Source organism: Aulostomus chinensis, chromosome 18 (genome assembly GCF_037954235.1).
Source record: "Aulostomus chinensis isolate RoL2024-O1b breed Wild chromosome 18, RoL_Achi_v1.0, whole genome shotgun sequence".
Taxonomy (NCBI): domain Eukaryota; kingdom Metazoa; phylum Chordata; class Actinopteri; order Syngnathiformes; family Aulostomidae; genus Aulostomus; species Aulostomus chinensis.
Window position 1 is genome coordinate 17,093,951 of NC_141337.1, and position 27,013 is coordinate 17,120,963.

Consider the following 27,013-nt stretch of genomic DNA (forward strand, 5'->3'; position numbering starts at 1 on the left):
AAAGTACTACATTTTATTTATGAGCACAAGACAAAGGGTGGGTCGCAGCACCACATTGTTCAGGATGCTCGCTCCCCACACCGAGTGTGACCTCAGAGGAATAGGATGTCATCCAATGCTGCTGCAATTCAAGCTGTCAGCGTCCACCTTCAACAGCCCTCAAAGTGGTCCGAGCCGGGGCTGCAGACCCCACAATGTCCACAGCTTTCCTGCTGCAAACAATAGGCTGAGTCTGTAGTTCAGCCACCTCAGCTGTTGGTTAGTCATCCAGCTGGCAGAGGCACGCCACCCCGCGGTTGATCCAGTGTTTCTGGGGCTTGTCAGAGGGCAGCTCGATGGACAGGACGTAGTTGGTAGAGTGACCAGTGGTGGACAGGGTCCCTCGGCGGGCACTGGTTTTGTAGACTGGACACACATAAATGTTCTTGTGTTTAAACTTGTCCATTTCTCCAGGTCTGAGCTTGATAATGGGCAGAGAGTCAAAGAGGATCTTGGGGAGGGACTCTCCAATGACCATGTTCTCCCTGTCCCAGCGCGCCCCCTCCATGAAAAGACCCCTGACGTAAGCACCGTCCTCTGGCTTCTCATCCATGTGACTTTCTTCTTTGGTTACCTATAAAGCAGCATGATAGGACGATTATTTCTAATCTTACAATCACATGAAATTCTACCACACTGAGGACAGTTTAGAATGACATGCCTCAAATTCAAAGCCGATGAAGTCGATGGGGATGGTGTACTTCCTGGCGTAATTTTGGGAGACTCCAGTAAGAAATGACTGGGTGAAGAAAAAGCCAGAGAGCCAGAAGACTGTTGGTGGGCCGCTGTCTATCCAGTCCTATCAAAACACATGCAACGTTTAGTGACTTCATGATGAAAATTATGTTCACTTTCAATCTTGACTCTTAAAATGTCTCTCTTCAATTTTCTCAGGGTCTGCGTCAGTCTTACTTGGAGGAACTGGAGCCTGGCTAGCAGATCTGTCACGTAGCCCCCCATCGGTTTGAGGGAAGGATAAGACTTGGCTGCCCACATGGCTGGAACCCTACCCACCAGCATACTGTTGAAGACGTCTTCAAGTTCAGAAGACATCACTATCTCACCCTTCAAAGCTTTACGGACGTTGACCAGGCTGATACGCACCACATGCGAAAGTCTGACAAGAGAGGAAATGAGTGTGATACAATATTCAGTAAAAACAGACATGGGGTGTGATGTGACAGGAATACGGGCAATTACCTGTTAAAGCGAATGATTTCCTGCCGTAGAACTGTGTTCATGGACTCTTCATACATTACTGGGTACTGTTCCATCACCATCTTTATGTCAAAGTCTGGTGGCAGCTTGGAGAGGATGCCTTCTGCAAGTTCATCCACCACCTCCTAAAAGCAAACAGAATCACAAGAGACATCGTGTAATAGTCTGACGGAGAAAAACACACAAGTGGAAATTGTAAAATGCTAATCTGTTTCAGAATGCAGACCTGAGGAGATTTAGCCCCGCCTCCTGTCTGTCTGGGCAGAGTCAGCAGCACTCCGTCCAGCAACTGATTGGTCTCTTGATTATCCTTTGTGATGTCAGCGTTGCTATGAAGTCCGAACACACAAGGATCGGCACAAACTGGCAGACTGCGAATGTAGCTCACGTATGACTGAGAGAGAACAGAACAGAGAGAACAGTTCATGTTGAATGTGGCAGTCTAACAACATGTAGTATTAATTAGTTACAGACCAGAGCCTCATCAGTACCTCATGGGGTCCATGAGCAGGGACATAGTACTGGTCTCCTTCACACAAATGATAGCCTTCCTGGTCTAGGAGCTCCCGACTGTAGAAGATGGACAGGAGGGACAGCAGTAGACGCCTGTCTTTGTCATCTGTCACTCTACCACCATAGTTGCACTCACCTTAGAAGAGAGATCAAAAATCATGGAATGAATTTTGGTGCTGGACTGAAAATAGAACCTTTGCTGAATGCGCCATTTTGTGCTAGTACGACTATGTGTGTAAGCACCGGCGTGCTCTCTGCTGGACACACTTCATTAAACCATGTTTAAATCGCCACAGGCATTGTTTAATATCAGTGTGTATCAGAAAACATACACAGCCAATAAAATCTGTCTGTGAGAGGCCTGTGGAATGCTGATAAATCAGTCAGGCCCTACCTGTAAGATAAGTGAGTGCCTCCAGTGGAACTTCTTCATATTCCTCCAGGAACATATGGATCTGTCTCATACAGATCCTTAAATCTGACTCATTGAACTCATAGGGGATATTCCATCCTGAAGAAGAAAGGAGAAACCAAAAATATTCACCACAATCTGTCTCCAGTATTTGAATGACACAAAAATGATAGCGTCTTATATTTCTCACCAAGAGGTCCAAAGTTTCTCCTCTCCTGCACAAGTGCATGAAAGAATGTGAGGCCAAACAAGAACTTCTGCCAAATCTCTTGTTTTGAGGAGCTTTCAAAGAAGGTGGGATCAGAGATAGGGTGACTCAAGTAGGAGCGCAACAGGTTGGCTCGTATTCCTTTGGGAGGCTCATTGGTCATCTTCAGGCCATTCTGCAAGATGCTGACTGGAAACTGGTTGGATGGATAGCTGGTCACCCACAACCTGGGGGAGAAGAGTACAGATACTTGTCTTCATCCTGCTGCGTGTGTCGTCACCTTCTTAAACTAATCGCCTAAGTTATTTGAAGTTTTTTCAAATGAAAAGAAAAACTGGAGACAAAACATCATAAGGAGTTGATTCAGGAGAAAAAAATGTAAAAAATTTACTGAAGCAATTTGTTTAAGAAGGTGATGAAGTGATGATGAATGATCACATGATCAATGATTGGGTGTTAATTTTTTTACCGAAAGCTGGGGTGGGTCTCGTCCGGCACAATTGTTTCCTCGCATATCCTCTCCAAAGTGGGCATCCAGCTGGTAGCCAGGTGACAGTTCTGCAGAACCACCCAGGTGCCCTCTTTGATGGCACTGTTTATCATTTCAGCTGCTATGGGTCCCTGGCCCTGTCCAAGGGAAATGGTTTGGGTCTTATTGCCCCCCATTCCTAGGTCATCAGCAAACTTCAGTAAATCTGCAAGAACAAAAAGAAAATGAGAAATGTGCCTTCAAGTGTAGCCGAGGTACATGCCTTTGATTAATTACCTGCAGTGGGATCTGATCCTGCTGATAACAGGAAGATGAGAGGGGAGCAGCAGTTGGAGTCTTTGTAACTGCCTGCCAGGTCAAATGGGGGTGGCTCAATATAAGTCTGGCCCATGTTATCCACAATGAAGTCCTGCACTGCTGGAACCAGTTTATCAGGCCGGAAGCATCTGATCACTACCAGTCGGTCCATCCCTGTTAGCTCATTCCATGGCTCAGGCAACCGTTCCTCATGGGGTCTTCCTGAGTCATAGATGCTCTTCCATTTGGAGATGTTGTCTCGGACGTGCTCATAGAAACGTTTCAAGTGTGCAAGGTCGGACGCTCTGACAATCTCAGACCAAGATTTGTCAGACAGCCACTCTGGAGCGGGATTTGTGTGAGGATTATCCAGAGCAATGCCTCCTGTTAAGAGGAAGCGCCAGACCTGGTCATCAACCTGGCCCTTACCCTGCATGATGCCCACTGTAAGCAGCAGGGAAAAGAGAAGCTTATCTTTCTCAAATAGTGAGCGGCACACGTTATTGAAAATGCTGAGGGTGAAGTGGTCAACAATATTGTTGATTCTTTCCAGGACATCGTCACTTGGCTCACTCTGGTCAATGGAACCCAGGTAGAGGTTGATGAACCAGGTCAGGGAGTACTGGTACATTGGGTCAATGTTTGCTAGTTCTGAGATGCAGAAAAACAAGATGGAGGAATGCTCAGCCACAGGGCGGTAGCCCATGCGGGTGTTATCAATCTCCTTCTCTGTAACACTGGCGACTTCCTGCTTCTCTGAAATCTCTTCACAGAGGACTTTTGAGGATGACAAGATCTGAATAGCTGTTTCATTCTCCAGGATGTTCCCCTCAGCAGTGGAGAGGACTTGTAAGATCTTTCCCTCAATTTCCTTCAGCTGCTTGTTATTGTCAGCCGTCTCCAAAATGAGCTGATTCTTCTTCTCTTCTAGCTCAGGTTTCTCTGTAGCAGCAACAAGCCCTAAAAGCTGGTCCTCTAGGCCCTGTGGTGTGATCATGAAGTTTAGCAGACAGACTTTGACAGACACCTCTGGTAGATAGTGAGGATTCCTCAGTCCAGTGGTCATGTAGAACAAAAAGTCTTTGCAATATTCCACAATATTTTCTCCAATCTTCATGTACTCCACTCCTTGCTGTTTGAAGGTCTGCTTCAGTAATATTGGCTCAAGTGCAGGTTCAAGTTCCTCTCCAACATTCTCCAGGAGAACTGGGGTCCCCAGCTGGATGCTATTCTCCAAAACTCTCAAAAAGTTACTATCAGACTGTTTGACAACAGCAAGTTTGTTGTCCTTCTCCAAGTTTTTGATCCACTTGTTGGCTTGACCCTGAGGATCAATCATCAGGGGCCAGCGGCGGGAGTTAAAAACAATGATGCCATTGTCTGTGGAGAAGGAATCCACTGGTAGCCCAGCAATCTGCCAAGTCCTGATAGCCACCTGGTTGCCAAGTGTGATAGTGAGGCTGGAGTCCTCAGAACAGGGTATCGCCTTTTCCTGGCACAGGTCGTGCCATTGCTGCTGGCAATCCGCACGGTAATCCACGGTAAACGCCCCGAGGTACGACACAGTTCCAGAAGACAGGAGTATGTCACCCGTCAGGTTGGTGTATCTGCAGATGGTGAAGTCATTAGCAATTACTATGATGTAATACTTCATATATTTTTTAAAAGAATCAGAAACATGTAACTTAAAAGGTACTTCTGACATCCATTCTGATGTGGATGTACCTGTTCTCGAGTTGCTGTGCTGCCTCTATCCACCTGTCCTTCTCTCCACCCAGTCCTCCGATCAGCTTCTCTGCCCTGATCAGCTTCTGAGAACACAGCTCAATCTTATCCTGCAGGTTTTTCTTCTTTTCATTCATGGTGGCCAATTCATCATTCAGACTCTGCAGTCTATCCTCAACTTCTTTCAGCTCAGCTCTCTTCACAGACAACTTTTGATTCTGTATTTCCAGATCCTCCTCAGCCTGTTTTAGTCTCTCCTTTTTGGGGGCTACGATTTTGGACACACGTTCATACACTTCCATTGCCCGCACCCATTTACACAGACCCTCACAAGCTGAGGAGACATTTTTAATGACCTTGGGCTGGAAGTCAGTGTGGTTGATGAACTTCTCTCTGATTTTCTTGATGTGCGCTGGAGGAATTTTGTCTTTGTCATAGACTTTGAGACTTTCCAAAAACCTCAGGTCTCCAAGGAGCTTTTTAGAGGGACCCCAGAAGTCCTCCACCATCTTACCTGTAGACAAATTCTTGATGTTAATGTGAAACAATACAGCTGCTGCTATATTGTGTGTTGAGCAAAATATTTGTAAAAAAACTATTATTTCCCACTCTAGGGGAACCTAGGACACAGTATGGAAAGGCCCCATCTTCCCCAAGTCCCAAGTTGCCACAAGCGCAAGTGGTTTGAGTACCAATTTACTTACAGGTATAGATAAGGTTACAAAACTGAGGAATAGGCTTCAGGGTGGACAAAGGCCAAATAACAAACAAAAGCATTCCTTTCAGGGAAGTATGACTGACCCAATCAAAACAAGAAAACAAATGAAGAGAACTTACCTCCCTAGCTAATATAAACAGGAGAAAACATGGTTAACAAAACTGGCAGTCCACCCTTACTATCAGAAAGAACAAAGGAAACCACTTTCAAAACCATGTTTAAAAAGCTTAGTGTGGCCAGTTGGGAGAGGAGGAGGATGAGGAATGCCTGCTGCCACCAGCCGTCTGCCATCTTGGCTCTTTCTATAGCAGGTGATTTCCGACTGCAGCCTATCACAGGCCAGAGCATGAAACGAACCCACCAATGATCTCCCAGCTCTGGTACACACATATTTGCATATGGGTTTGAAGCAGGAAACAAAGGGCACACACACAGCAGACGGACTAATAAAAATGAGTGCAGTCATAACACTATGATGTGGGAAGTCATTCTATCAAAGTTAAGATCCTACCAGAGCCTTTAGGATCAGGTTTTCGCTCAGGTTTGATGCCCTTCATGATGCAGATGGACTCCATCACTAATTTGACTGGACCTGGTGGGTTCTGCATAGACTTGACCACAGTAATGTCTGAAGGTTTCAAAGTATCTAAGGCCGATTTGGCCTCTTCCAATGCAGGCAATGCTTCTGCCAGGTCTTTCGTACACTCATCCTGAAAGACAACAAATGAGCAAATGTATACAAACGGAAATGCACAAACAACCTACAGCATGAAAAATTATACATCAACAATTTTGGAATGCAAAAATGTTACAGCCATACTTTGATGGCTTGGGCTGCAGCTGCTGCTTCATTTGCAACTTTCTCATCAGCAGACACAAGTTCTTTCTTTGCGTCCACCTGTACAGTTTCCTTCTCTATCTTTGCCACCATCTCATCGGTCTCAGCAGTGGCCTTTATGAGCTCTGGCTGATAAGCTGTCAGCTCCTGCTGCATTACTGATACCTGCAAACAGGGTTAGAAATTAGTTGCACAAGTGGCTACGTCATTCATTTTGTTAGACAGAAAAAAAACAAAAAAACATGCAGTGTGAGGTGTTGATAGTCAGGATACTCGCCTGAGAAGCAGCAAACTCCAGTTTCTCGAGACCAACAATGTATCGACTCTTTGCAGTATTCACTTCATTCCTCTTGACATTGAGCAGAGTCTTAAAGGTGAGGATGAGTTCCAGGTAGGATGTGGGCGTAACGTAGTTGTGTCTCCTGAGTCTGGAGTAGTATCTTTCAGACATGTTCTTGACACTTGTGTGGAAGGTCTTGCACATCTCAACCACCCTGTCGTCAGAGTGCATGAGGAAAATATTGGTAGGTTAAGCAATCCTATTCCTATACAATACAGCTAGAACAGTAACAGATTGTCACATCCTATTTGTCTTTTACCTCAGTCTGACATCATCCTCCATTTCCACATCTTCTAAGAACTTGTGGGCCACCATCTCTAAGGCATCATTTGGCCACGCATGGAACCAGTCAATGGTGCAACAGTTGATGAGGGAGGGGAACATCCGTAGACGGTTTCTAAATGCATCACCAATGGGACTCATGGCTGTTGAATCAAAAGTTCTCAATCAGTTACAAAGTCACACAATGCATCACACACAGTCATACAGAACACAAGTAAAAACAATTGAGAGTGCCCACCAAGAGCAATATGAAGGTTGGCCTTCACACGGTCAATGAAGAAGTTGTACATTGAGAGTGGAGTGGTGTCAATCTTTTTGCCTTCCATTCGGGCGATAGCCTGCATTTTGTCAATGATGTCAGCACGTTCGTCTGCAGCAAAGATGTTTGGTACATCTCCGGTGTTGAGCAACATGTTCACATCTTCCAACATGGCTTCATCCTTAATCTGGCTATCACTGAACAAAAACACCAGGCTTTTGCCCTCAACCCCCGCTTTCAGCATCATGGTCTTCACATCTTCACGCCAGTCTGAAATGCTGTAGGTCTTGGTGAGCTCAATCTGGAACAGGACGTAATCATTGATGAAGGTTGCTAGCTTAGTGGCACTCTGACGCCCTGAGCCACCAATGCCGACCAGTAGAAGGTGGCCATTGTCTTGTTTCAGCACACGACAGATGCGAGAGATATGCTCAATGGCGAACATGAACATCACAAGGGCCATGGGTGCCTTGCTGTAGCTGTTGTACTCATCTAAGTAGAACTCATGGACTTCTTGTAAAGCCTTCAGATCTGTTATCTCATCATAGGCCCTTGTGTCAGCATCAGGGAAGGCATAGTCACAGAAGAGCAAGCTCCGGATGGTCTCATCTACCACGTTGCCATCAGGGCTGAGATGACCCAAAAGCTGCACAAAAAAAGAAAATGTTGGAGTGTGACACTGTTGCTGCAGTCTTACATGTAGACAACAATGTACCACACTCAGCTGCTGATGCTCAGCATGTTGTGTTAGTCTACTGTTTGTGTTATGGTTTTGAATTCCTGAAGGAAGAAGCATGTGACTGAGATGCTGTTTTGCACCTAAGTAGTTCTTCTATTAACTATTAGCACGCAGCTATTGAATAACAATGATCTAATGTCAGACACGATTAAATCTGATCAACATCTACTACAGATATCTTTTTGTGGAGGGCTTCACATGATATACACACAGAGGTTGTGCGCATCTAACTGTATCTGCCATCGTGTCTAAGTACCTTTTCAATACTCTGCTGAAACAAAGATGAAGTTCTTTCTTTGATGATATGAAAGAATGTCTCCTTGTCCTCACTGTCAATGAGCCGATCATAGAAAACACGGTAGACCTCGTGGATCCACAGGCGGATAAGTTTGCCCCCTTCCTGACATAAATAGTGAACAGACATGGCAAAGAGATACACAATTCACTTAAATATTCCACAACACGAGTGAGGTTATTTTGAGACCCTGAATTGTCAGTAACGTACCTGTAAGTGTGTGTGTGGAGCTTGAAGAACACCACGTATCACACGCGAAAAGTCTCGTAGGTTGAAAACGTAGTGAGATTTGGATGGAGTGGGGAGGAAACTGTCAATCGCATCCTTATAGACTGCCATGGTGGCCTGAACCAAGATCTTACCAAGCCTTGTTGAGGACAATCGTACAGTATGTTAAATAATGTATAACCCTTTCCTTCAAAATTACATTAAAAGATATTTAGGCAGTTACCTTGAGAACGAAGATTCAAACCCCTTGCTGAAGTGCCAATCAGTGATGGAGCTGAATATTTTTGTCAAAGTTTCATCGTCGAAGGAATCAATGGTGACGATGTTCAGATGACGACTGAAACGGCCTTGTATTGGAAACATTTCTTAGCTACAGTCAAGCTTGTATATTTATTGCTTACATCAATGATGTCACTAATATTAACATAAATGACAAAAATACCTGTAATATCATTTTTCCCACCACCAGGAGGGCCCATTGCAGACATAAACAGCACGTCCACTATGTTGAGTCTGGATGTGTCCTTAGCGTACCAGTGGTGGTGGTCAATCCACTGTCGGAGCAGCTCAATTGGGGGCTGTGCACCATAGACTTCTTTAGCTGGCATGTTCAGGTCATCTATGCAGGGGAGACATCAAACACACACAAACAAATCTGAAAAAGGCTATATGTATAATTTGACACATAGATAAATAAATAAAATACAAATTCAACTCAAACCTAGAACATACAGTCTTCAGTTTGCTCATCTGGTCAATAACCAACTAGTTGTAGAAGCAGACAGTAAAGTTTTAAATAAACTATCTACTTGAAACTCAAAACACACTGTCCTTACCAACATAGACGATGCATTTCTTCCCTACTGGTGGTCCAAACACACCTTTTCTTCTTCGATCCAGCTTTGACATGATGATATCATGGGTGTGATTTGCTGATGTGCGGGCTGAGAAGTTGATACAGTTTGGCATGTACTTCTCCTGAGGCAGCTGAACCAAGAAGCTTTTGTTGATGACAGATTTGCCTGTGCCAGTTGGCCCCACAAACAGCATGGGTACTTCATGTTCCAGGTAGGTCCGTAGGAAGAAAAGCTGACGGGCCGTCTCCATGGTGGGAATGATGACATCTGTGACCTGGTGGTGAAAAACAGAGTTCCTGAGTCCATGCAAATTCACAGTTGCATCTCTAGCGACCTCAGCATCCGTGGCATGACTCACGTTGGCATCAGCTGGGATGGTGTTCTCTTCTTTTGTGATTAAATCAGTCCACACATTCCACTGTCCTGGACCATTCCTCTCAAAGTAGTAGTCATAGACAGTACCTGTAAGAGCAAAGTCATTATAATGGATTGGAAATGTACAAGATTTTATAATGAATGCCAAAAAAATTTACTGTTAAATTATATAACCTCTCTCAGGGAACACGTTGTTCTTTTTGAGGGTGATACACTTAGGCCGAGGATAATTTTTGTCAAGGCCCATGATCAGCTGGCGGTAAAAGACGTCAAACTTTTTACGGCTGTCACCACTTATGGAGCTACTAAGAGCCCATACCGATGCAAACAGGAACAGGCCCTGCAACCACATGGTTTTATTCTGGCTGAAGGATTTGTCTTCATCACTGGTTCCTGATTGAACCATTTCATCTGAGTGTGAGAGGAAAGTTAGTTAGCACATTCGGTATAACAAAGATAAACACTATGACTCATTAAATGTCATTCTTATTGACCTATGAGGCATTTGTAAAGTTTCATGAGACTGTTGGCCAAGTGGATGTGAGATGTTTGAATCACGAAGCGACACTCTGCATCCACAAAGGCCAGACAGGCCGTAACGAGCCAATCAAAAAGCACCGTGATCTATGGGGAGAAAAGATCAGTAGATAAGAGACATGAAACAAAACCTCCAACATTTAACTAATGCAACAGAAATGTGACCCCACCAGCTCTCTATCTTCCTCGTTCAGTCTTTCAGGTAAAGTCTTCAAGTAGGAGTCTCTAAGAGGCTTCCAGCCCAGTTGCTGAGGCTCCATATAGATCATACCACACCTTTGAAGTGAAGGTAATATAGTCAAAGACAGACCAAAAAAAATAATAATAATCATAATAATTCAGCTCTCAAAATGAATGCTCTCTGTTCTATAATATAACACAGAAGCTGGTTTAGCTTCTGTCCTGGATACTAACCTACTGACAGTAGCTGGAGAGGCTTGCTCCAGGTCAGCAGGCTCAAATATCAGACTCATCTTAGGGCTCATCTGGATGATTTCACCACTCATCAGACAGAGCTGAGAGAGAACAGAGAGACACAGTGAGAACTGAGAATTCTTTTTTGACTCTAAAAAGACAGTAAAGTCTTGAAAACAGCCAGTGCCTTCTTGTTGTCATCAAGCACAGTATTCATGTTTTCAATCCAGACAGCATCAATGGGCCCATCAAAGATGATCCACTGGCGTTCATCTGCTGTGGAGAGAGCTTGGCTCCTGAAGGAGGTAGCCAGGACCCCATCAGACCACTCATGGCTGACTGGATCAAAGCAGCCATACAGCTGGCCCATGGTGATGGCTTTGGGGTTGATGATGCAGTAGTTTACAGCAAATTCCTCCATCAAGTTTTCTGAATAATATAAAGAAAGAAATTAACAACATTGTTTGCTAATGGCCTACTGGAGGTTAATACATCAAAAAAATATGAGGCAAATGATTGAAAAAAAACACACACAAAAAAAAACTAGAAACACACACCTTTGTAAAGGTCTCCCAGTGCAGCAGCCAAAACTTTATAGGCAGATGTTTTTCCTCCTAAAGTGTCTCCTACTATCATGAAACCATGGCGCACCAGCATCATCTCGTACACCTATTGAGTACATTTATGAGGATAACTTCTATAAATAGAAGCTCAAATGTTTTCCATCTCAAATAAAATAGACTCATCTTTCATACCTGAATGATTTTGCCAATGAACCATTCTACAGACTGAAGGTTGAGCTTAGCAATGTTGTTATGAATGGCCTCAAGGAGGAGCCCATAATCTGGTTTTGGACGCTCCACTCCAGGGAATAAATCTGTGATAATCCCCTTTAGGCAGCAGCAGTTGAAGACAAATGAATGATTAGAGAATTTTTCATGAAAAGAAAGTCACACAAACATGAAATATAAAAAAAAGATCAATTACGTCAAAAAGTGGGACATCCTGTGCAAGAAACTTGGCCATGTTGACATCCAGCAGTGCTCTCAGCAACAGCTTGCTTTCATCCTCCTCAGGGTACCTGAGTTTCAGATTCCCTGCTGCAGTCAACACAGACTTCACGGCACGCATACCGTAGTCATAGTGGGCCTGGGAGGACAGCTGCTCAGAGCACAGACGGTAAGTAGCTACAATCTTCTGGGCCAGACTGTCAGAACAGGAATGTGTGACCGTCATGAGTGGTATTTCAGAAAAGTTGACTTGCTAGAATGTGTTTATGGAGATCTTTAAAACAGTACCTGCGAGATTCAATGAAGCCTGTGGAGTAAAGTGAGATTTCGCCAATGAGACAATAGTCTGGCACCATCATAGCAACTGTCCGAAAGAGAGCCTGAAAGATAGGATGAATGGATATGAGTATGCAGTAATTAGTACATATAGTCACAAGTGACAAAAAAAAAAGAAGTTTAATCGATTCACTGAACACATTTCATGAAGAAAGCAACACATATGCAAATCATACAGGCATGCATGGATGCCTGGGTAATTTAAGTGCATATAGCTCAGTTAAAGCAGATGAATACTATACATATGCACCTTTAAATTGTCAGGCAGTTCAGCCCTGCCAGCATAACCAGGGTTCATGGTGATGAAGACAGAGCAGGTTGGGTTGAGTGTCAGTTCTGTCCCCTCAAACAGGAAAGTTGTCTTGTTGCATGCAATGGCCCGTTGAATGCATAGAATCTGCTGAGCCACCACAGAGAGTACCTCCACCTTCATCAAACAAATACAACAGTCAAATTTGTGGATGATTAAACTGCAATAGATCGAGCAGGTTGGTAAAGAAACGATACGATGACTTAAAATATTTTCAATGTTCGGATGATAATAAGCACATGTATATACAACTATCCACTGTGTTTAAAGTGTGAAATAATCCAGCTGAACTGGACATGAAAAATGAATCAGCATCTCTGCTGAGTTACAAGTTATCTAAATTTGACTAGAATCCTAATGGCTTTTCGTCAATCTCTTTCTCCCAAAATGTGCACCTTAACTTTCAAGTACTCATTTATAGATGTCTTAAGCTCACAGAAAGGCTTTTTTACTATTTCTTTGGGACTCCAGAAGTTAGCAGCCACGTATATTCAGCTTGACACTAATAGCTAACAACAGCTACAGAAACCAAACAATAGCAAAACTGCCTGAAAAAAGTCAGTTTACTGAGCATACAGCTTGACAAACAATACCACAGTAACAAGAACACACTAAAAAACTAACGCAGTTTGTAAATGGACATCTTTGGGTGGTTCTGCACTTGTTTTGTTGGTGTTCAGTAGTTAGCCATCAGCCACCAGAAGCATGAAGTTAAATATAGATGGTTGTCAGAGGACGAAACACAAACAGCACTGACCTCAATACGGTTAAACTCATCAAAGCAGGCCCATGCGCCAGACTGAGCAAGTCCTTTAAAGAATTTACTCATGGCTTTGTAATCCAGACCATCAGAGCAGTTGAACACCACACACTGGGGAAAAAAATAGTTCCATTTAACACACTCAAATATTCAAAGGACTGGCATTTTTTGTCATCAGTTTGTCTGTACCTGTTTAGCCAGAGCTTTAGCCAGATCTTTTGTGGTCTCAGTCTTGCCAGTGCCTGCAGGACCTTCAGGAGCTCCTCCCAAGTTCAACTTCAAAGCTCCCATTAAAGTCCTGTTAAAGAGTGGTTACATCAAATGTTAAATGTCGGCTTCCGTAGTGCAAAAGAAAGGTGACATCTCATTAATATTAACACTTTATGCATTTACAGACCTTACATTGATAGCTAAAACTGTCATTTACCTGTAGCAGCGGTCAGTAAGGGGTGTGATGACCAGACGGGGAGAATTGCCCAGGTACTCATAACCGTACTTCAAGCAGGTGGTGATCATACGCAGCATAACTTCATCCTCCTCCCAGAAGTAACGCAGCTGAGAAATCCATGCAAAGTCATTCAGCGAGGAGATGCCATCCTCTGCCAACTTTGCCACAACATCTCGAGCTACAAGAGGAAAATTAACATCAGATTATCAGCAAGATATTGTTAAGGTCAAGTACTACACACCTTTACCATATCAAACACTTTAGCATAGTACCATGAACATCTATAACAGTAAGAGCCCCAAGGGTCATTCTTGCCCCTGCTGACAGCTTCCCTCGAACCAACGCCACAATGTCAGCAATCTGATCGTTACACTGCTCCACGTAGTACTGTTAGAGGAAGGGAAGAGCAGGTTAGAATACACAATATTGATGATGAAAATTGTGAGTGTAAATACTGGCGAATCTAGACTGACAGGCAGGGTGTTGGTCTGGATGGCTTCAGACACTTCACTTGTCCAAAAGATGGAGGAAGCACAAATGACAACTTGGCCCGGCCACTTCAGAACCCACTCATTTCTTGGCAACTGCAAGAAAAACATTCAGAAATGTAATGAATGAAAAGTATTTCTCGATTTTGAAAAGTTGCCTGAACTATTAACAAGTAGCCTAAATACAAAGTTTGTACATTCAAAATACATCTAATATGACATAGCTTTGTGTTTTTCGACATAATAAAACAACAGATCATGGTTGATCTATAGACAGTGTTGAAATTGTACGTATTCAACGAAACATCAACTTAGAATACAGATGTGTTGAGAAGGATGTGATATTTTCAAATGTGTGCGGAGTGTACATCCTTTGCAATAGAAAGGTGTTGTCATGTGTGGGTTATGATGCAATTGCCCCTCTGTGTTCAAATTAAGCTGGAAGTGACAGTTAATTGAAACTCCTCAAGTAGAACAATGTAAGTCTTCACATTAAATTGATGTCTGCTTTAGATAAACAGCTTTCACATATTAATTCCTGATAATGCCTTGATGAAAAAATGGCAGATTTGATTAATATCCTCAAAATAAAAATCAAATCTTCCAAGTTGCCACAGTCATGACCTAAACATGCCTAGGTACAGCCACGGCGTTGGGGGGGGGGGCTAGGGGGGGCTTAAGCCCCCCCAAGAATAACCTTAGCCCCCCCATTCGCCCCCCCCGTCAAAAAGTAGAGCGATCCACAATCAACAGAAAAAAATTAACGTTTTAAAAAAACAACAACTCTATAACTCTGTTTTGTCTTGTAATCCTACCGTCAGCATTTAGCCTATGTGTGTCTGTGTGAGACAGATCAGTGTTTATCGTTTGGTGTTTAGTGCCTCTATTTTGCAACTCTAGTAGGCCTATTCTTCGGTGAGTGAAAGTTTGCATTTGTTGCAATGTGCGCTTTATGGTTTTGTCCATTTAATGTTACTCTGAGGTTGGTGGTATATTGTTAAATATTGTATTTAGGTTTTAGTCACTGAATAGGCTAGCTATGGCATTTAGGCGTACTCCGCTCATGGTGTGTGTGTGTGTGTGTGTGTGTGTGTGCGTGCGCGCACATGCACGAGAGAGAGAGAAGAGGGGAGCTAATTTGTCCTCCTTGAACTTGTCGTACACACTTAAACACAAACATATTTATGAGACAGTAATATTAAGTTGACTTGATCAGAAATAGGCCTGCTTTAATAGCTCACCCAGCAACAAAAATTGCGCATGAATAGGGAATGGCTCATCCGCTCCAGTATAGTCATAGTGCGGTACTGTAGGAGATTTTTTGTTTTATGCACCAAAATTCGTTAGCACCCTCAATGAAAAACCCAGCCCCCCCTTAGCCCCCCCAATCAATAATTTCTGGAGCCGTCACTGCCTAGGTATGAAGTTGGTCAACCCCAGTCCAGATAAAACAACAAACAGAGGCAATTTTCAGCCATTAACCTCAGCGTATTGATTCACTCCTTCATGAATGACATGTCGAACACTCTTCAGCATGATGCTCTCCAGCTGGAGCAGCCACTTCTCCACCATGCCCTGAAAAATCACATGGTTACAAAAAAAACATGGTCTAAATGACCAAATATGACAGCGATATCAAGATACACAGATACATTACACATATGACATCTATTCACTGGTGCATCACTACATCATGTTTTAGCCCCGACCCAGCTGCTTTCCAGTTAGCTCAGTTATCACTGATTTATCTTACCAACAGGAAATCCGTTCCTCTTTGCTGCTGTAAACCAGCAGCCTACTTAGGATGTTGTACTGCGCTTCCATTGCCAATGACTGTTTTATAAATGCCAAGAGGAATTTCCCATATGCCACATATACAGTCTCTGAAATCATTCAATACTCACCATACAGTCATACATATAATCAGCTGGCCAATTTGTTGAGATTTCCGATTATACTGAGAGAACTACGATAGATTATATAGTTGACTTTTACTATCCCACAATGCTAGTATTAGATCAATCCTCAGTTTGGTTCCATATGCAAGTAGGGGGACCAGTATTGGGAACAGGAATGAGAAAATCGTCTCAGTGTCCCTAAAGCGACAGTCTGCTCTCTACCTTAGCTGCTGCTGGATTGATGTGATCTGTGAAGGGAACTGTCTCCCCCTCAGAGCTGATCATGCCAGTGATCTCCAAGTCTTTTGTGAACTCCAGTTTGGCGATACCCTCAAAGCACTTCTTTAGATGGGGCTGCACGGACAGGGGGTTCTTGGTCTGTGACAGGATCTCTAGCAGCTCGTCATTAGACAAGAAGAAGAATCTGGAATGTAATGGAGATGAGGTAATTAAACGGTGAATCCAAAATACGATCATTGCAGATGGATATAAAGAGGTAAATATAGTCCAAAATATTCCAATCTATTAGAGCTGATCGTAATTCAAACCTGGGAAAATAGAGCCTCTTCTTTTCCAGGTATGAGTTTAAGCCCTTCTGGATGTCGTCCAAGAACTCATTGGACTCCTTTAGCTTTTGCAGCAAGTTGGGCTGGTCTGTGGCCACCAGCACACGTGTGTCCTTCACCTGAAACAATATGAACAAAGAAGACAAGTCAAAACACAATTAATATGTCGTGAGATCGATTTACCACAGCGGGCATCTGTGTGGCATGTAGTCCATACCGCTGTGGCAATGATCTTTTTCCAGCACCGGTCCACAGAGTTAAACTTGCGTCCTTCCTCTGGCATTTGGGCAACAATATCCTCTGAACTGAAGATGGGTTCTAGGTAGAGCCATGTAGCCTGGCATTTCAGCATAGAGTCCAGGATGTCCTGCATACTCAGCAGCTTTTCCTCCCATTGCTGGAAAGAGAAATAAAGGAGACAGTTGAAAACAGCAATACTAAAAATAGCACCAACATTGAAATTATTCAGCTTTCAAACTGAGCACTTCTTTCTGGAAGTAGGATTAAGATCCTTGTTCCATTCCTTCACCAGAAGGTCACTTTTGGTTATCTCTCACAGCAAAGTTGACATGTATTGATCTGTGCTGTCCTACCTTACATTCTGTCTCCATTGGCTTAACAAATGGGGAACTTCTCATGGTCTGTGCTTTAATGATGTTGTCATCCAGAAGCAGTTGGATGTCATCCACAGCTGATACAATCTTAAAATCCTATGATATACGATAAAGCCTACAAGTTTATGTTGATCTTAGAAATCAAGTTTCATAATCTGGATTATGTTCAAATTTTGATGATCTTTTTGTAGGTTTATTGCTTTAAGTACAGTGTGTTACTGTATATGTGTGTTTATCTTACTGTATCCCTATACTGCGTGAAGGAGAACCGGAGATCGGCCCATTCCTTTTTCATCTTCTCCAGGGCTCTCTCTAGAGTGAACTCCTTACTGGCTGCTAATCCAATGTCCTCCAACCTGTTTGTAAAGATAAAATAAAGGTTTTTTTATGTTCTAGTCAGGTTGAATAATTCCAAAAATAAATGAGAGATCATTTGAAAGTTTAGGTTGAGTTTTTGTTACAGATGTTTCACACTTACTTATCACCGAACTTGGAGAGACCCAGTTTCAAGATGCTTGACAGTGACTTGTTCACCTCTGGCTGGACATCAAAGCCTACAGTGCTGCTGATCTGTGGATAACAACATCATTTTTTAATCAGTAGGCGGCCGGGGCTTTTAAAAAGTGAAGCTGACTCCTGGCAGCTTATATGAGGAAGATAACATCATGGATGCAGCTAACCATCTCCCAGTGGCGCTGTTTCATGCCAGGGTTACAGATGGTTCTCAGTATAGGTAGATGTTCTTTGAATTGGTCAACACTGCTCTTGAAACTTTTGGCCATGCTACAAGGCTCAGGAAGATTTGAGAAAGCCTTGGCCAGTTTATGCATTGTCCTCCACATGTTGTCCAGCTCTTCTGAGATTTTCTCAGCATCCAGCTCTGAGAAAGGTCCTAAATAACAAAGGAGGAGCATGAATCCAAGAAAGAGTTAAATGCATGTATTCTGCATATAAAATAGAGAATAGCTATGATCAAATAGAAACAGAGTCCTTGATGAATGTGACCTACCATTCATCCAAACGTCTGACATGGTGTGAAAGTTAAGTGCTGTGGTCCAGAGCAGCTCGTACGGTTGTTTGTCTGCTAACAGAGATTGTAGCATTGGGAACTGGCTCTCGTCCTTCTCCAGGAATGTCTCCTCTCTATTGATATCCTGTAGAACATGGAGGAAAAAAAAGAGCACAATCAGAACCTGATCTATATCAATTGGAAAATATATGTATCAACTGATTCTCAACCTCTATTTGATCATCCAACAAAATGTCATCAAAATCCAACTCAAAGCAATACTCACGAGTAACCCAAAACTCTACTGTAGTCTCTCTTACCTCAAGTTCATTGAAAGCTTTCTCCAAAGTGGCAGTGATCTGATTGAGAACTGACACATTTTCCTTCAAGTCCTCCGTGCTTGTCATTTTTTTCGTCTTGAAGGACTGTACCTCAATGTCCACATCATATAGCTTTCTCTCAAAGTTTGATACCCTGAGGTGGTTAAATTGAAATAACATTTATCAAGTCATTGTTACTGATCAACAGGTGTTAGAATCAATGTGGTGGGTCAGGGAATACTGATGGCATGCACATTTGCTGATGGAAATGCAGGAAGTAACGCAAAACTTGCCAATAATAAGATACATTTACAATAAAACATAAAGACCTGACATAGATTACATGGCACAATTCCAAAAGTTTTATAAGTGAAAATTCAAATTGGGGAAACTGGATGATTAGTTGAGAGCAGGAGTGTAAAGATGTTGTTTTTTTATGTAACCTTTGATCAATAAACTCCTTGGCCTGCTCTGTCATGGTCTCCATGCGTTTGCTGCTGTTTTCAAGCTCCACCACGATTTTCTTGGGCCACTGGAAAGCCTCAGAGTTCAGCTTCAAATCTTCAGCTGGGGTAGAAGAAGATTAAAAAAATGAAATGGAGATGGCTGTCTTTTAGAGTGGGAGTGATGTCACACACTCTAATGTGACTTCCTTCCTGAAACAATGGGGTCTGTCACATACGGGACAGAGTGGCGTAGTCCAGGAGGAGGCTAAGGCAATGTGATGACTCAGCCACCTCTTTCAACAGCTTCTGAGTGGTCCCTGCAGTGGTTTGTTTAATGCACATGATGAGGGTCACCAACTCCTCCGTGTTTTTTGGGGTACTTCTGATTGTCTCAGTGAACTCTTCATACTGCTGACAGATCCTGTGGAGATAACATGGACACTCATTTGTCCGTGTTTTAAGTACTAAAACAAAATTACACAAAGATATTTTTTTGTTCCTGAGTAAAGAAAGTTGAGGCAGATTTTCCTCCCACCTCTTATTGAGTGTTCGATAATCCTCCAGTGCAAACAAGATAATTGCATCCTTCAACCTATCAGTGTGCTCACACAAGTCCTTGTTAAGCTCGCCAGCAAACACACAAAACATGCATAGGGGCACCATAACACTCAGTGAGGCAATCTCCTTCCACTGGTGGTTCAAAGCCTCAATTTTCTGTGCGTTCAATGAAAGAAAAAAAAAAGGCAGAGATTTCAGTTAGCAATGAAATAATATTTGACAGCAGCTTCAAACAGCAGAAACTGTCTGCTAATTCACCTTGCGTAATTCCCCCAGTGGCTGTTTCTCTTTGAGGAAGGCTGCTATGTCCTGATTCGTTGTGTCATCCAGTAGATGGACATGTTTCTCGTATACAATTATATACCTGAAAAATAAAATGCAATTTTATTGTTTCTAGCCATGTCTTAAATGGAAGGAAATGTGAAAAAAGTTGAGTTGAACTAACTTTTCAGGCCCCAGAGTGTTCTTGTTGAAAATGTTTTCAGCTTTGCCGATTACATCTCTAACCAGAAAATCATCAGGTTTGACTGTGCATAGGTACACGTTGGTGGTATCAGGAAAGAGATTGCATTCAACCTGGTGAAAAACAACAAGTAATCAGTCAAATCTATGCAAAATGATGAAGGACACACTGAATTCTATTAGACATGTTAGATGACAGGAGGGTTATTAATATATGAGGGTTAACATTACCCGTGGAAGGTTTTCAGCGCTCTTGATAATTTCCATGAAGGCTCTATGGATAAGCTGCCAAACCTCCTGGAGGCTCGGACTAAAATCGATGTGAGTCTTGTTCACTTGTAGTTTAATCAGCAGTAACTGAGGCAGAGTGTACTTCATCTCATCATGTGTCTCACTGAAGTCATTGCCTTCCTGAAGGACAAAGAACAGAAACAGACACTTGACACTCCAAGTGTAAAAAAAGAGAGATTGCTGATGTTTGCTGGTCACATAATAAAAACAATGATCCAATTAAAAAATGTTGTCAAAACCTCATATCCAGTGAGGAAAAGTAACAGGTCCTCTAATGAGTCTGTGACCAGGCCTCGCAGCTGCCGTGACATGAGAGCAGCTGCACAGCTGAAGAACTCTTGGACACGAGCAGGAGCCTCCTGTGCAGGCTTGGAGTTGAATGGCAACCACAGGTCCTTCGCGGAGTCGAAGAGAGACACACAGTGAGGCAGCCACCTGCAAATGGATGGTGGTAATCACGCCATGCAGAAGTATGACAAGGGACAAAAAACAAACAAAAGAAGTTGGATTAATCAGTAAACATGAAGTAAATAAAAAGAGTTAATTGTAGATTAAAATAGTAAAACAATTGGAAAGCAATCAGGAAAAAATAGACATACAAGAGAAAAAGAACCAGCCTTATAAATTCTTAAAGCAATCAAACTTTACTGTATTATCTTCAGTTTTTTATCTTGACTTATTCTTTTGTGTGTATTGACAACACCCTAGAGACAAACAGTAGAATGCCCTCTGAATGGAATGTGGCTGTCAGAATAACGGCATCTAACTGAGACAACAGATGGTGCAGATTGTGAACATAAAAATAAACAAACCGCCTCCAATTCCTACGAATGGCAAAGGCTCATGTGTCAAACTTGCAGTCTTGTACAACCTGTTAGCACCTAAAGAAAGGATTGCAATGGAAACCTAAAGTGAGGCAGTTGAGGGCAGTTTGTCAGGTCTGACAAAGTGGACAAGGAGGAAACATGAGCCTGCCCCTACAACAGGATTACTCAACAGCAGCACGTGACATCAAGAGCACCAGCTGAATGACTCACTGACAAACCCACACTGGCATCACTCACTTGTGGAGCAGTTCATCTCTGGTGGTTTGGCAGTGTTTCTGGACCAACTCCTCAAACTCAAATGGCCAGACAGGGAGGCTGAGGGAGGTAAGTGCCTCTAATCTGACAAATCTCAAGGGTGAAAAGCTGAAACAAAATAAAAATATACCTCACATTCTCATTTTTTTCTATTAAAGTTGCAGTTAGTTTACTTAAAATTCAAGCAGGTACACAAAGTGACTCATCTTTTGTGTCATTATTTAACTTTTCTGTGTTACCTTTTTAACCAGACATCCTCCAGTTGCAGCATAATGGGATTGGTGGTAAAGAGATGTTTGCTTTGCCATTCGTGAGCCTGCCTGTACTCACTGGCCCAGGGCACTGGTGCACGGATCACCCTCCTGGGAAAAGGCTGGGGAATGTTGTTTATGGACAGTCGCTGACGCTCCTCCGGGTCCATCAGGATGTAGTCCACTGGTGAGTGGAGACAGAACACAATTTATGTGAATTTAGGCAATACATGTGAAATTTCTTTGCTCATCGCAAGCACCAAGTACAGTGAGTAGATTACAACTCCCTTAAGTCATATTAAGAACCAAACTGTTCTGTTCAATGATGAAACAAATGTAAAAACACTGAATTAGAGTATATCTTTAGTTAGATTGTCAATCAGCTCATTGTTAACATGATACTTACCAATGCTCTTCTTGACACCGAATTTTAAGTCTGAGTGGATCTCCTTTTCCAGCTCAGCAATCATTTTCTGGAGGCCCTTATCCTTAGGCTGGGGAAATCGACGGCGTATAACTTCCATCATCTGTTGATGTGGCTCAGGGTGAACCACGGAGTCAGGAACACCAGTTTCGATGTAGTATGCATATCTCTGAATGGTAAAGAGGGATGTCACACAAAAGAAAGCAGAAACTCCAAAGTTATAAGTCACGATTAGTGCAGCATTCATCAATACTTGCCTCCAGGTCTTTCTTAGTAGGTGGTGTCTGATTGGCTCTCATTTGGTCCTCTTGGCTGCAAATGATGTCCAGCTGCTCTTGAGGACTCAGTGGCCTGCTGCTAGATTCAGACTTGGGCTGAAGCAATGCTGGAATATGCCTGGGTAAACATTAAAGAATTGCATCAAGCTCAGAACATGACCAAAGATGCATGAAGCTACTGATGTTACTTTTAGGGTAGTTTACCTCGTACTTGATGCAGCTGTCTGTTCTTTTTCACCTGGGATGGATGCTCTTGCATTTCTACTGCGCTTGAGATCATCGATCTTAAGGTCTTTTGCCTGGGGTCTGTAGTTGTTAGCTATAGACTCACTGGGAGTGTGACACTGACCTATCTCTTTATGAGGAACTGCCCTGGTCCGTGAATCAGGCTGGAGGATGGGCGGGTAGAGAGTGCGGCTGGCTATCAGCTGAGGTAGATATGGGATAGTTGCATGTGTTGTTACATGTATTTGACTGGGTCAATGAATTAACAAGAACCACTAGATTCGTTGTAGTGCTTCATATTCCTACTTTATACAGAGCTGAGGGTCCTGCACGGCCTCTCTCAGGGAAGGGTGGGGGGAAAGTCTTTCCTTTGTCGTCTGAATGGTCCTCCTCCATCTGCAGTTTCGAAGATGAAGAGCACAGAAAGACAAAGTTTAATTGATTAAGAAATCTGAACTAATTTATGTGAAACAAATATGAATATAATGAAGGCCTCTGGGCCCAATTTGCTTCAGTGATGATTTCATGTGTTGGTGTGGCCACAAACAAAAGGCTCCAGGTGGTTGGCACAGCATTTGAGGTCAGGTTAAGTGCATTTTTAATGGAGCTGAACGTGTTCATATATTCATAAGTTTCTCTACGTTGATGGGTGTGTGCTGTGACGGCCCTCTGATCCATCCATCGTCAACCAATTCTCCTGGATAAGGTACACCATTCACACCTTTAACAGATTTCTAGTCCACCACAGGATGTGTGTCATACCGCCTTCAGCTGTCTGATGACTGGGTTCATTGAAACTGACAAGTCAAGAGGTTGTGCGGCATCACAAAATGTGGGGGTTCTTCACTAAAGCAACATCTGGGTGGTTGTCACCAGCACAGACCATCATCGCAGGTCATCTTTTGACCATTGTAGCATTGTAATTAGAAACGATCACAACCTGATATCACCTCGGGTGCATGGAATAAGAAAGAAAATGCAATAAAATAATTTTCAAAAAGATATTTATATTGTATTCATGCACAAACTTAAACTAAATAAAAGCTGAATTTACCTCACTGAATGTAAAAAAAAACATATCGCTAGCTTCACAGTATAATTGCCTAAGTCATATTTTGGCCTAACTGAGATATCTGCCGAACTCTACTCTCAGAATACTGCTGAGTCACTGTGCCTCACTGGCTCAATTTGGTCAAAATGTTACTTAGGCAATTGTATGTTGGCCTAAAAACTCTTCATACACACACAGGCTCAGGCCCTGTAACCAAGTACCATACACAGTACACACACACAGACAACAGAACAGTCTCTTGGGTACTCAAGATGTTACGACTTTGATTTACATGTGAGCCGCACTGCGAGCGTGTGTCACAGTTTAAAGTGTAACCGAGGAAAAAACGAAAATTCGCTTTCACATTCGAAGTTACGGTCACGCACAAGCTGCACGCGCGCACACGTTTATTTCAGGTACAGCAACGTTACGTTGAGCTCCCAGCTTCAACCTGCTTCAGTCCCTGAGACAACAGCTTTAATAATAAAGGACAATGAAAACTGGTTTTCATTTCTGTCTTGTGATTTTGACTGGATTCTGAATTTTTAAAAAAAACGCAGGACTCACCTGTAAAGGTAATTTCAGTTTATTTAAATAGGCGCTTCATCCATCACCGACAGGCGTGTAAAAGAGGGTCAGCCCGGTAGAATCAGCTTTAAGGTGTTATTAAACGTTTACACCCACAGCAGAGCTGCAATGAAGAACTTCCTTTGAGCTGTCGCTGTATTAACTGCCGTGGTGTTGACCCCACCTGGAGACATCTCTATGGCATTTGGTGGGTGGGTCCCTTTATGTCGCCATACACATTGGAAAAGCTTCTTATGCATTTTCAGTGTGGGGATGGCCTCAGAACCATTGCCACCTATATGGTTATTCTATCTGTGTCTACGCTGTAATGGTTACATTTTTATATTTCATTAAATTAGCGCGAGGTTCGGCTGATGATTGTACCACCTGCCAACTGCCCTCTCCTGGCCGTCTTTTTTACTGACGATGTTAAATTTCAAGTAAACGTATTAAAATGTTGCCCTTTCATCAGGCTAACTAAATAGGACCAAAAGGTACCAAGATAGAGTGAAATTTCTTAAACACATGTCAGTCTTTAACCGAATAGGACCAAAAGGTACCAAGAAATACTGAAATTTAACGTCACTTACCGTCGTTTTTAGATTTGATAGAGAGTTAGCAAAAAGTGGACAGGAAGACACTGGAAGTCGTTGACGTTGAATTCGAAATCTCGCGACAGGAAAGATGCTTGCGCGGTTTTAACGATAGGCACCGCAGTGGCTGTCGACCAACACCTCTTCTTTTTTTAAGTTTTAAAATGCAAATTACAATTACAAAAAGCATATTCAATCACTATTACAAATGTTATTCCTTTCAGAACTGAGCTTAATGTTTCATGTATAAGGTACATTCCAAAAATAAATAAAAGCAGAACAACAATCAGGGAAGTAAAATGTTTTTAAAAATTGTTTCATAGTCTTTCAGGGGATCGATCAAAGAAAAAGCTGCTAAAGATTCACATATCGATAGGGCTTTCTTCATTTTCATTAATTTTAATGAATCAAAATATTAGCTGTAACTCCTTCAAAATGATGATGAAGTGTGGGGTAGTTTGAGAAATTGCATTTGTGCAGAAAATATTTAGCAAGTATAACTAAGTTATTTGTTAAATTCTAGTTTTCTATCCCCCATTATGTAACTAAATCTAACACGACTGTAAGTCTGGGGTGGCACATCCACATAATGATAGGATACTCAATTTTTGAAGTCCACTGCAAGAAAACAGTAGGTGTTTAAGTGCTTCAACTTCTGTTTTATAAAATGCATTCATTACTGTCTAAGTTCAATTTAAGTCCGAAAAATTCACCCCAAGGATAAATGACATTGTTTTAAAATGTACCTCTTTTGTTTTAGGGGAGAAGGAAAGCTCAAGACTCTACAGCTAATTCTCCTGGCAGCCAAGGTGGAGTATTCCTTTAAAATATGTGGCTCGACCAACTTGCTAACCATCTGCCATTCATTGTGCTAAGCTAAGTAGCTTTCAGAGGAGAGAATGGTATCCATCTTGTCTATCTCTGGTGAGGTGAGAAAATAATCACATTTAACCAAAAGTTGGTGTGTTCCTCATTGATAAAAAGAGTTTGTAGTGCTCTTGCATCTCACTGGTATCTTTTGAGCTACTTTTCTCTGATTGATATAAATTGAAGTTGTGTGTGTGGGTGGGGGGAGTGACTTTGGTATCTATTGGAGGCAATTCTGGTATAAACACTAACCTTATCAGGGGCACCAAGACACCAGTGGTTCCTGCCTGTTTGCCTCAAGAAAGGCATGAATGATATTGTTATCAATACTACTAACAAGTGTAAGAGATAATAGAACTGGTGCTTTTACCCTAACTCTATAAAAACTAAATGGCTTCGGTCACAAGATACATACATTTGTTTCATGATTGTATAAGGATGAAGCCAGAAAAACAGTGAGTCTTTAACGTGAACGACAGGCCAACAACTTGTAATTTACGATTTAATATAAAAAGTACAAGTTGCACAATAATAAAATTCAGGTCGCACGGTCAAAAACTGCTTCTAGGCTGGCTTCATCTCGCTAAATGCCAACTCGAGCTGCACTCCACAACCAAAGCTGGCATCCAGAAACATGTAAATAGCCTTGTATGAACATAGGAATTATCAATAGCAGGTCCGATATGAAATAGCCCCAAAAATGGGCCCCTGAAATTTTCCCTGAAAATCTGGCAAAGAATTACTGATATTTCAGATTTTGAAGAAAAATGCAACATACTTTATTTGTCGAATGGACTGACACAAGGGCAGCACGGTGGTGCAGTGGTCAGCACTGTCCCCTCACAGCAAGAAGGTTCCGGGTTTGAGTCCCGGCTTGGGCACGGAATCTTTCTGTGTGGAGTCTCCATGTTCTCCCTGTGCCTGCATGGGTTCTCTGGTACTCCAGCTTTCTCCCACCGTCCAAAGACACGCAATGGGGGACGAGGCTGATTGATACTCTAAATCAGTGGTTCTTAACCTGAGTTCGATCGAACCCTAGGGGTTCGGTGAGTCGGTCACAGGGGTTCGGCGGAGCCTCCGCCGCGGAGGTCAAGACGCACCCGACTCATTGTGTCAATTCGTGATGACATGCCCCGTTTGGCTATCACTTGCTGCAGATGATCACGTTACATTGCTTGGCCAATCAGTGCTGCGGGGAATGTAGCGCGCTCAGTAGTCAACGTGTGACTGACGTAGTAGTATGTCGTCTGATTTCTTCCTTAATATTTTAATCCATACTAACTATGTCGAGCAAAAAAAGAAAGTGGTTGGACGAATATGTACAACATGGATTCACATGTATCACGGAACGTGATGGGAGTGAGCGTCCTATCTG

At 42.6% G+C, this 27,013-nt stretch overlaps 1 protein-coding gene across 2 annotated transcripts; it reads right to left on the bottom strand.

Annotated features, from left to right (window-relative positions):
* On the bottom strand, positions 1 to 24,887 carry LOC147245452 (dynein axonemal heavy chain 3-like). Of its 2 annotated transcripts, none has more exons than XM_086184026.1 (61): positions 24,769 to 24,887; positions 22,867 to 22,956; positions 22,540 to 22,763; positions 22,315 to 22,453; positions 22,040 to 22,226; positions 21,622 to 21,817; positions 21,365 to 21,490; positions 20,540 to 20,735; positions 20,241 to 20,420; positions 19,993 to 20,123; positions 19,806 to 19,911; positions 19,525 to 19,703; positions 19,226 to 19,410; positions 18,987 to 19,110; positions 18,544 to 18,697; positions 18,224 to 18,368; positions 17,895 to 18,106; positions 17,693 to 17,784; positions 17,456 to 17,570; positions 17,194 to 17,310; positions 16,818 to 16,997; positions 16,583 to 16,719; positions 16,257 to 16,458; positions 15,619 to 15,711; positions 14,122 to 14,232; positions 13,921 to 14,035; positions 13,628 to 13,826; positions 13,390 to 13,498; positions 13,198 to 13,311; positions 12,381 to 12,557; positions 12,083 to 12,174; positions 11,772 to 11,991; positions 11,540 to 11,674; positions 11,342 to 11,453; positions 10,972 to 11,213; positions 10,785 to 10,885; positions 10,541 to 10,646; positions 10,328 to 10,457; positions 10,008 to 10,244; positions 9,817 to 9,920; positions 9,438 to 9,732; positions 9,044 to 9,220; positions 8,825 to 8,948; positions 8,584 to 8,740; positions 8,335 to 8,478; positions 7,319 to 7,985; positions 7,058 to 7,223; positions 6,736 to 6,952; positions 6,441 to 6,623; positions 6,132 to 6,330; positions 4,903 to 5,416; positions 3,157 to 4,784; positions 2,860 to 3,085; positions 2,373 to 2,617; positions 2,165 to 2,281; positions 1,749 to 1,906; positions 1,484 to 1,651; positions 1,240 to 1,382; positions 952 to 1,156; positions 701 to 838; positions 1 to 613 (listed from the first exon to the last, which is right to left on the bottom strand). In XM_086184026.1, the coding sequence occupies exons 2-61, from the start codon at positions 22,954 to 22,956 to the stop codon at positions 260 to 262; spliced, it is 12,039 nt and encodes a 4,012-aa protein (XP_086040152.1). In that variant the 5' UTR covers positions 24,769 to 24,887; the 3' UTR covers positions 1 to 259. The 2 variants fall into 2 exon arrangements, with proteins under 2 accessions (XP_086040152.1, XP_086040153.1); XM_086184027.1 differs by lacking the exon at positions 24,769 to 24,887 and adding an exon at positions 24,179 to 24,321.
* Between the last annotated feature and the right edge of the window lie 2,126 nt (positions 24,888 to 27,013).

What these genes read in the sequence shown, in the direction of transcription:
- LOC147245452 (XM_086184026.1), bottom strand. Translation starts at nt 22,956, where the DNA reads ATGGAGGAGGACCATTCAGACGACAAAGGAAAGACTTTCCCCCCACCC. An exon ending in CTTACTGACCGCTGCTACAG is followed by an intron (nt 13,499 to 13,627) that starts GTAAATGACAGT and finishes ACTCTTTAACAG; the next exon opens with GACTTTAATGGGAGCTTTGA. An exon ending in CTGCTCATGGACCCCATGAG is followed by an intron (nt 1,652 to 1,748) that starts GTACTGATGAGG and finishes GTTCTCTCTCAG; the next exon opens with TCATACGTGAGCTACATTCG.